At 42.6% G+C, this 10,623-nt stretch overlaps 1 protein-coding gene across 1 annotated transcript in view; it reads left to right on the plus strand.

The window, feature by feature from the left end:
- The window catches only part of LOC118749848 (1-phosphatidylinositol 4,5-bisphosphate phosphodiesterase classes I and II-like), a 186,192-nt gene that overhangs the window by 6,169 nt on the left and 169,400 nt on the right, over positions 1–10,623 (plus strand). Inside the window, exons 2-3 of the mRNA XM_036484628.1 lie at positions 2,368–2,634; positions 2,690–2,763. Of these exons, the coding sequence (XP_036340521.1) occupies positions 2,368–2,634; positions 2,690–2,763 (341 nt within the window). The remainder of the gene's footprint in view (positions 1–2,367; positions 2,635–2,689; positions 2,764–10,623) is intronic.

The following is a 10,623-nucleotide window of genomic DNA, read 5'->3' on the forward strand; positions in this document are numbered from 1 at the left end:
GTCTGATCTACCTCTCTTTACATCCGTTGCCGAGTAAATAAATTTGACCCCATTATTTTGTGTGTGCGTAGAATTCAATCAAAATTCTAATTTAATTGGAAATAAAATAAAATGTCAAGAAGAGGTAAAAGCACACGCCAAACGGTATCTACTTCGCATAGCAGTTTGAGCAGTCTTGGTAAAACTGAGAAAAAAGAGAGCTCGCCACCTGCTTCCTGGCTTGAACGTGTTGAAGAACAACTCGAATTGCAGAGAAGTAGTGTTGTTGGCGAAATCACGGAACGAGTTAAAACTTCTGAAGAGCGAATGATGAACTAGTTTGGCAAGATAGCGGCTGAGCTGGCGAATCTGAGGAGGGCGATGAGAAAATTGGAAGAGCGAGTGGGGAAAGCAGAAGTCCAAATTGGGCAGTGTGCAGCTGCTTAAGGCTGAGCTTAATGAGTGCCAAAACCAAGCCGTCTCCACCGATCTCATCATCAACAGTCTGTCATACATGGGTGGTGAGAATATTGAAAACACCTTTGACAGCCTGTGACAAGCTTTGGATATATCTGCGCTCCAAGCTCGCGGCACCTTTCGAGTTCGTATTCAAAACAATTCTGCTGCTCCAGTAATTGCCAAGTTAGCATGTTCTGTTGATCGTTCCAGACTCTTTAAGTCAGTGGCTCGCTTTTGTAAAGTAAAAAAACGGCCACTATTACTCACTGATGTTTGACTCAAATCAGATGGGATGTTACACATACATGAGAGCCTCACTAAAAACAACCGTGAGTCAATGCCCCTTGCAATGCAGTTTGGGTTGCAGTGTACTGTAAAACAACCTGTAAAGTTTAAATAGCGGAAAATCAGCTGCACTTGATAGCAGTAGGTTGAATAAGGAAAATGAATTAGTAACACGAGTTTACGGGGTGTGCATGACTCAGTGGTTAACGCTTCTGACTTTGCACATCGATGACGCGGGTTCGATCTCGGCTGAAAGTCTAGAAAAAAGAAGTCTGATGAGGAGATGTGGTGACTTGTTGCTTTTTTCATTTTTCTCCAACAATTTTTTTTATTGAGCTCGACGCCGTTTTTAATTAAAAACTATTGTGGAAAATCAACAATTTGAAAAAATGGTAGAAGTGATAGCCCTTTCGGAAATCACCACATTTCCTCATCAGACTTCTTTAGCCGGATTCAAACCAACGACCCCAGCTGACTCAGCCAGTTGTCTACGCACTGTCCTAAGTTCGCCTTATAAACTGTTGTAGCTTTTTCAACTTTTTTCATGTGAGCCAACTACACTAAAGCGTAGCTAATCCAGTGCAAACTTGATCATGTGGTTGTTGGTTTTTGTTAATAATTCTGTTTTTAGAATGTTTAACTTTTAGGTGTGCTCGTCCTTAAGTTATTCGTTGTTTTTTTTTGTTATTTTATGGCCTTATAACAGTTATATTCAACAAATTTTATTGAGCTTGAGGCCGTTTTTAATGAAAAACTATTGTTCCTAAAAAAATAATCGTGGCACAAAGTTCAATAAAAACATTAAAAAAAAGCCTGGAATTTAAATTTCTGGCAAAATCAAATCACTGTGAAACTGAATACATCTTCACTGAAGTATCTGATGGCGTGAAAAAAATCTTAATTGCATGTGTTTATAATCCTAATAAAGGCATCGCTCTAGATGTATTATTTGTTGACCTGTCTGAATTTATGTTAGATTAAGAGCGTATTCTGATTTGTGGTGATTTAAATATAAATCTATTATTTATTGATTCAAGTAGTAGTAAGTTACAGGGCCAGTTGGCACCAGCAGGGCTCTGTGTTGTTGATCGAATTACACCAACGAGGTATGCTAATAACTCCACAGCTAGTCTTCTTGATTATTTTATAATCTGTGGCATTTTATATTTTCTTAAATTTGACGAAGTAAATTTTATTTCCGACTATGATTTAATTTTTTGTACTCTATATGTTGTGATGAATCGTCCAGGTGTAGGTGCTACCTTTGTGTATCGTGATATTTAATCGGTAAATGTAAATTCTTTGTATTCAGACTTGATTAACATAAATTGGGATGAATGTTGGTTTCTTCCAACTGTTGATGATAAACTTGATTTCCTCAACAATAACTTTTCCATGTTATTGAATGTGCATGTCCCACTGTGTTCTGTAAATGTTGTAAATAGTTCGTGTCCCTGGTACAATTCGATAGTTCGTTCTGCCATCAGGAAACGCAATAAGTTTTATGCCAAGTGGAGAAAATATTTTACGGATACTTCTTGGAATCGGAACAAGAAAATCCGAAATGAAACTACTTCTATAAGAAGGCAAGCTAAGCGTTGGTACAGTTACTCAAAACTTGATCCTTTACTTCCGTCCAAGCAGCTGTGGCGCAATCTAAAGCAGTTTAAAATACATGGCAAAGAAATACCCGAGGGTGAGATTGATGTTGATGATCTTAAGGACTATTTTATTGACGCTAATAACAAATCCAATCGTGCCAACGCGCTAAAACCTTTCATATCTTGTGCTAGTCCAAAACATGAGTTTCAATTTATGGCAGTGAATGAGGTTGATGTCATGAAGACTCTGTCAAAAATTAAGTCTAATGCTATAGGGGAGGATAAGATTTCGCTGAAATTCGTCCAAATAGTAATTGAATATATGATATGCCCCTAACTAACATAATAAATCGTTGTTTTATTAGCTCATGCTTTCCAGCAGTTTGGAAAAAGGCTATAATTATACCAGTTGTGAAGAAGACGAATGCTATATATGCTAGTGACTATAGACCTATTATACTTAACGGCTGCGCAAATTTCAGCATTTGTGCAAGAAAATAGTCTACTCTCTCCACTGCAATCTGGTTTCAGATCAAAATACTGCATTACATTAGAATTAATTTTGACAACGGCAACTTGACACTTCTCTGCTTGCTGGACTTCTCAGGTGTACTGGTAGAATGACCGAATTGCAGAGCTAAGAAAAAAAATATAATAATACTAATACTAATACTAATAATAATAATAATAATAATAATAATATTAATAATAATAATAATAATAATAATAATTCGACATTGGGCTGGCGAGAGCAGTATTCCACCACTTTAATACGTGAGGGTGACACCTCACAGAAAAGGCTGGTGGGCTAATGCTGCCATCGCCTCCGTCTCGTTAAAACCCTGGCAGGTCTTCAAGTACGTTCAATACACGTCGCCATTTAGTTGGCCGCACAGGTCCAGTTGAGATTTACTCCTAGTTGAGATTTACTCCTAGTTGAGATTTACTCCTAGTTTTGCGTTGTCTTGGCTCTGCACACAATATCCCATAAGGACTTGTGTCAACCCTCGCGATGGCCTGCTCCTTTGAGAGAAGGAAACTTCGGGACACTTAAAGCGACTGTGCTACGTGTGGAGATAGCGGCTTGAAGCGGAGACCCAATAGAACTGAAATGATTAAACAAACAACAAAAACAAATGTAATAGATGTAGATGTTCCCGAGGAAGAATGCAGCGCATTTAGAAAGAGCTGTAGAGTTATGCGCTCCCCGCCACAAACTCCTCTGCAGACAAAAGCCTGCACCACGAGCAGGGAGAAAGCCGTCAACGCAAGCTTGGGAACCGCAAGCTTGGGAACTTGCGAAGGCAATGAAGATGAGCAATTGGCCCAGATTCGGCTCGTCTTGAAGACGATGCAGAGTGCTGTCTCCAAGCAGATAAATGTGTCCATGGACATAAAAACGGGTATGGCCCAAATCGAGGAGAGCCTAAATATACTAAGCTACCTCCGAGAGCAGCACCGGAAGGGGTCTACCCTTTCCGAGCTGCAGAAATCCTGCCCTGGCTCGCAAAAGAGAGCTTAAACTCGGTCCGACTCCCCTACAGGCGAGCCGGAAAAGAAAAAAATTACTACTAATAAAAATAATAATAGTAGTAAAAATATTATTATTAATAATCCTAATAACAATAATGGTAATAATAATAACAATGCTCTGAAAACCGTACCAGATAATCAATGGAAAACGGTTGGAAAAAGCAGAAAGCCCAAGCCAGGGCCAGCGCCAAGTGAACCCTTGGTCAATAAGGGCGAGGCGACCAGCCGCAAAATAAGAAGAGGGTGAGAAAAAAGAAGAGTCTCGCCAAACTAATCATTAAGCCAGCTGAAGGTAAAACCTATGCAGAGGTGCTGGGAACCATACGTGGTAAGCTCCAACCTGAGAAGACGGAGACCGTTTTTCAATCTGTTCGGAAAACCCGCGAAGGCGGCGTGCTCATAGAAAAGGAGCACTGTGGCAACCACTCAGCATTTAAGGAAAATGTGTGCACTGCCATTGGCCAGCTTGGAGACGCCCGTATTCTCACTAGACGTTTACGTCTAGAAGTTCTGGGCATGGACTGCTTAACCACGGGCCCAGAAGTGGAGAACGCTATACGCGGGAAATTAGGAGACAAGATGAATGGCCAACTTCGCGTCTCTCTCCTCGCTGTAAACTAGCGAGAACAAAGAATGGGCGTGGTGGAAATCGACGAACTGCCAGGCCGGACTCTTGTTGAAAAGGGGAAGCGGCGAGTAGGGTGGATTATCTGCCGTGTCCGACAGCACGCGGATGTCCAAAGGTGTTTCCGTTGTCTGGGTTATGGCCACAAAAAGGCAGCATACAAAGGCCCAGACAGAAGCAGTTCATGTTGGAAATGTGGTCAGCAGGGCCACATAGCCTCTGCATTTAAAGAAAGCCCAAGCTGCTACTTGTGCTCTCTAGGAGATTGACAGAAAAATGCCAATCACCTATTGGGAGCGTGAAAGGCCTTCAAGGATGCCCTTACTGAGGCTAAGACAAAGCTTGGGAGAATATGATTCAATTTATACGAGGCAATATGAACAGGAGTAGGGTAGCTGATGACCTGCTGGACCAATTGGTTCTTGAACAAAGAGCAGACGCTGTCATCATCGGTGAACCCTATAGAACAAAGGAAACGTGGCATGTTGACCAATCAGGCTCGGCCGCGATATGGTTCGCTAATTCCAACCATCGCGCAGAGAGCAGCGGGGTCGAGCGATGCTACGTTTGGGTGAAAATGGGACAAATCAATCTGGTGAGCTGCTAGCTGTCTCCAAACGACACAGTCCTTGTCTTCAGGAGAACAGCTCGAAGGCCTTGAAGACGAATTACGCGATATAATCGGCACCATAATTTTTGCCGGAGATTTCAACGCAAGAGGCGTGGAATGGGGTATGCCCCAAACAAACCCCCACGAAGCATGAAAACCGGCAAGCCTCCGGGCCTCGGTGGCAATAAGTTTAGTAGCGAAAATGAGCCCTGACCTTTTGCTTAATATGCACAATAGCTGCCTTAGGGCCCGGATCTTCCCAAACCAATGGAAGAAGGCGAGACTGGTACATATACTCAATGACCCCAACTCTCCTTCATCCTTCCGGCCACTCTGTATGCTAGACACAGCAGGCAAAATGATGAAGAGTCTGCTCAAAATACGCTTGACGTCACCCATAGAAAGCGAGGGAGGCCTTTCACCCCGACAACATGGCTTCAGGAAGGGACACTCAACTATGGGAGCAATTGGCGAAGTAGTCAAGGCGGTACACAAGGTCGAAGAAGCCTGCCACCAGGCGCGGCCAATAGTGCTGCTAGTCACACTGGACGTCAAGAACGCCTTCAACTCGGCAAGATGGGACGACATGCTGGAGGCCTTAGAACGGTCATTCAGGGTTCCAACATACTTGCTAGATATGACTCGGGACTACCTCAGAGACCGTTGGCTTTTATACGACACAACACAAGGCCAGATAAAAAGACGTAACCTATGCGGAATGAAATTCGAACTGATTCAGTAAAAAGAAACAGTTATACTTTCGGAAGCAACAAATATTGTTTTCCCACTCACATAGATATTGTCGAAATTTCTAAGAAACATTTTTTATAGAAAGTCCTTAACGATTGGCCTTTTCAAAAATATTACTTTGGGACCTTATTGTACCAACTTGAGTTGTTATTTTTTAGCAATTTAGACGATAATTGGTTCAGAGTTATATTTAGGTGTCCTTTTATGGGTCCCAATGAAAAATATTTCCCTAATCCGCTGTACAAAACTGAAGTGAATGTGGTGCAAGCAAATTTTTTGGGAAAGCGCTAATTGCCGCTTTCAATTTTCCTTTTCAACGTTTAAACAATCTTGGGTAGAGCGGTTTGTACATATTCCACTATATCCCTGGCTCTTGCATAGTCTTCAATGTTTTTGTGCTTATTTTGCACTTTGTTGTCATTATTCGCTGCGATTTTGCAGAGAGATCAAACAATTTATGACACTTGTCACGATCTGATTTCGCTGCTTTGTGAAACATGTTTTTTCGCACTCGTTTTCCTTATAGTGTTTTCCTATTCTCTCTTTGTAAATAAAGTTTTTTTTAAGTCTCATAGAGAAAAAACGAAAAAGCACGTTACTTTTCGTGACATTGAGTTTCGGTATACAAAACTTACAAGCAAATTCTCAGAGTTCGTCCGCTTCCAAGGAAATTATTTCAGTATTATAATATACAACGAGGTAATTTTTAGTGGAATGCTTGCTAAGATTGCACAGTAGATTTTGGTACATTTAGTTCGGCTTCTGTGTTTACGAGAATTTTTTTAAATGTGCTTAGAAATTGTCCGCATATCATTCCGCATACGCTACAAGCGGTGGAGCGGCACAGGGGTCTGTACTTGGCCCGGACCTGTGGAACACCACGTATGATAGTATGTTGGGCACGGAAATTCCGGAGAGCGTCTTCTTTGTCGCTTTCGCGGAAGACGTGGCCGCCGTCATAAGAGCAAGAAACATCCAGCTAGCGCAGCTCAAGCTGAACCAGGTAATGCACAGCGTCAGTGCATGGATGAGCGATCACGGTCTGCAATTGGCTACAGCCAAAACAGAGACCGTGCTCCTCACCAAGAAACGAATCCCAACAATTACAAACATGATGGTCGGACCTTAGCCCGTGACAACTTTGAAGTCTAAAAAATACCTAGGGGTGAAGCTTGACAACAAACTCACATTCTGGGAACACATTCAAGGTGTATGTCAAAAAGCTGCGCAGAGCACGGTGGCTCTAAGCCGGCTGATGGCGAACGTGGGCGGCCCGAAGCCATGCCGCAGGAAGCTTCTGATGACAGCGGTCCAGTCGGTGCTCCTGTACGTGGCAGAAATATGGGTCGACGCATTGAAAGTCAAAAAACACCGGATTCAAATGTGTTCGGTCTAGCGCAGAGGGGCACTACGCATTGCTTCTGCATACGGTACAGTGTCCGCGGACGCGGTTCTAGTTATTTCTGGCGTCATGCCAATTGAGCTACATGCTTACGAGCGAAAAGAGATTTACAATCTCAGTGACGAGATAGGCCGAGCAGCTGCCGCAGCAAGGGCACGCGAGCAACTAATCCAGAAATGGCAACAAAACTGGAACGCGAGCACAAAAGGTCGATGGACGCACACCCTAATAGCCGACTTTCAAACATGGTTGAAAAGGCCGCACGGTGAATTAGATTTCTACCTGGCGCAATTCTTCACCGGTCATGGTTACTTCCGAGAATATCTTCATAGAATGGGAAGAGTAGACTCACCGTTCTGTCACTACTGTAGAAACGTCCAAGATAATGTACACCTTACATCCTTCACTTGCTAGCACTTCTTGTCTTCACGCAGGATGTTGGAAGAAAGATACGGAGACATAACCCCGAACAGCGTAATTGGGGTAATGAGCTCCAGTGTAGACAAGTGGGAAGCAGTTGCGAGATACGTGAAATTCGTACTCCGCTGCAAATGAGAAGACGGATGTCTACTGAGGACGCCCGAATGAAACGCCCCTACAAAAGAGCAGCCTTGAGGCTCAAGTAGCGCGCTCCTGCATCTGAAGATATGCCGAATTGCGGTGCGAGATGAGGGATTCGTGCGCGGGCGGTAGGAGTTTGGGTTTTAGTGGGTAGCCCCACACGCTTCGGTTGGAGTCCCACACTCGGGGAAGGTAGTATAGAGACTAGCGCTCCCGGCCAGTGCATAAAGCATTTCCCTCTCCTACGAACAGAAAAAAACATTATAAAATAAATATTGAAAAACGAAGTTGAGCAATACCACCAGCTCCGTCAAAGTTGGAAAAGACCTCTCCAAGCCGTTCGACACCAAACGGGGTTTTAGACATTTAATGTGACTTTTTTAATCTGGTGTTGAAGAGGACACGAAGAGCTGCAGAACTGAACCGCTCAGGAACAGTTTACTACAAGAGCGTGCAATTGCTGGCTTATGCCGCTGACATCGACATCATCTGTAACAAAAGTGCCTTCTGCCTTTTCCATATTGGATTAGGAAGCAAAGAGAATGGGTCTGGTGGTTAACGAGGACAAGGCGAAGTATCTCCTCCATAAAACAAACAGTCAGCACATTCGCGCCTTGGCACCCACGTCACTGCTGACAGTTATAATTTCGAGAAAGTATAGAATTTCGTTTACTTGGGAACCAGCATTAACACCGATAATAATGTCAGCATGGAAATTCAACGCAGAATCACTCTTGCCAACAGGTGCTACTTTGGACTGAGTAGGCAATTCAGGAGTAAAGTGATCTCTCGACGTACGAAAACCACACTCTATAAGTCTCTCATCATGCCCGTGCTGGTATATGGCGCAGAAGAATGGACAATGACAACATCCGATGAGGCGGATCTTGGAGAACAAAGAAAAATTTTGCGGAAGATTCACGGGCCTTTACGTATTGACGATGGCAAGTGACGCAGACGATGGAACGATGACCAGTATGAGCTCTACATAGACATGGACATGGTGCAGCGAATTAAAATACAGCGGCTCCGCTGGCTTGACCATGTCGTTTAAATGGACACCGACGCTCCAGCTCTGAAAGTATTCAACTCGGAACCCACTGGTGGTAGCAGAGGAAGAGGGAGACCCCCATTGCGATGAAAGTCCAGATAGAGAAGGACTTGGCTTCACTTGGAATTTCCGATTGGCTTCAGTTGGGACAGAAGACAAACTCGGCCAAAATTTCTCAGGCGATCACAGCGCCAAATAAGACGAAGAGCCTCGAATTTCATCAGTTTTTCATTAATCTACAATATTAGCGATACATGTTGACCTCCTACTTTTTAATATGTTGTTTCGGGTAATTTTCTGTTCATTTTGGTATAAGTTTCATCTAGCGCAGACTAGTCGAGGCCTCAATTGCTAGATTGTCAGTGCTATAATTGGAATGTGACTTTATTTCACTTATGCTTTGGAAATAACGACAAACATATGCTTTTATTTCAAAAACAAATGGTATGGTTTTATTGCACCCCATTTCACATGACGAGACATAGAAAACACATCATTAACAAAGAGGGTAAACCAAAGTGCATTATGGCTTTGTTTAACTTTTTCCATAAAAATAAATCAATATGTCCTTTTTTCCCAACGTAATGTGAAAAAAGTAATTTGTTGTATTTTAGAACAAACAACAACCAAAAATGAAAAATTAATTTGTTTTATTGCCTATGGGAACTGCACCCATTTTTTCATACTTCAACTGGAATAAAAAATTTTAATTTTTACAAGCTTTCATTACGTTTTATCTGTGTGTAATGAAATCTGTCAATAAACTTTTAACTAACTTTTCGATGATCTAGAGACTTGAAACTTTAAACTTGGCTGAGAAACCGATGTTAATGTAATGTGAAAGATGAATTAATCTGTTGGGTGGCGCGGATGTCGAAATATTTGAAAACCCCGTATTTATGGGCCGATATTGTTCACATTTGGAATGAATATTACCTACATGAAGAGGAATTACTTCACAAATTTACCCGATAGGTGGCGAAAGAGTCGAGATATTTGGAAAACCCCTATTTACATTCGGACTTGTTTCATATTTAGAACGTATATTACTTAAATTGAAGGAAATAACTCCACAAAAATTTAGGCCTTAGGTGGTGCGGGAGTCGATTTTTTTATTAATCACTTGTGTTTAAGCGACTTATGCATTTCCCGCATAAACATAGAACAGCGAACACCCACACACATTTATATTGCATTCCCGCCCAAAACCAAGTGCAGCGAACAAACACACGCACTTGTCTTTAAAAGTAATTCGCTCGTTCTTAATTGTGTATGCATTTTTTATGCAATTCTCAAATATCTCTTCGCTGAACTTAGTGAAGTGATAAGTCGCTGGCATTTTCAGCTATGGTCAACGCTCAACCAGCTTGGCTATCACACGGTGCTTTAAGCATCGCTACCGCTCCACTCCCGGAGTAATTTTTGGTATGGTAGTAAGCTACGGCTTACAAACCACACTGGGGCTCTGCATCAATGCATCCCTGAATAAATATCAGCTCATTGCACAGCAGCCTACGGCAGCTAGAGCATGACTCCTCCAATGGAGTCCCCCAGTTAATACATGGTCAACGCTCAATCAGCTTGGCTATCACACGGTGCTTTAAGCATCGCTCCCACTCCACTCCCGGAGTAATTTTTGGTATGATAGTAAGCTACGGCTTACAAGCCACACTGGGGCTGTGCATGAATGCGTCCCTGAATAAATCCCAGCTCATTGCACAGCAGCCTACGGCAGCTAGAGCATGACTCCTCCAATGGAGTCCCCCA

The sequence above is a fragment of the Rhagoletis pomonella genome, unplaced genomic scaffold (genome assembly GCF_013731165.1).
Source record: "Rhagoletis pomonella isolate Grant_MI unplaced genomic scaffold, Rhpom_1.0 Rhpom_scaffold_00067, whole genome shotgun sequence".
Lineage (NCBI taxonomy): Eukaryota > Metazoa > Arthropoda > Insecta > Diptera > Tephritidae > Rhagoletis > Rhagoletis pomonella.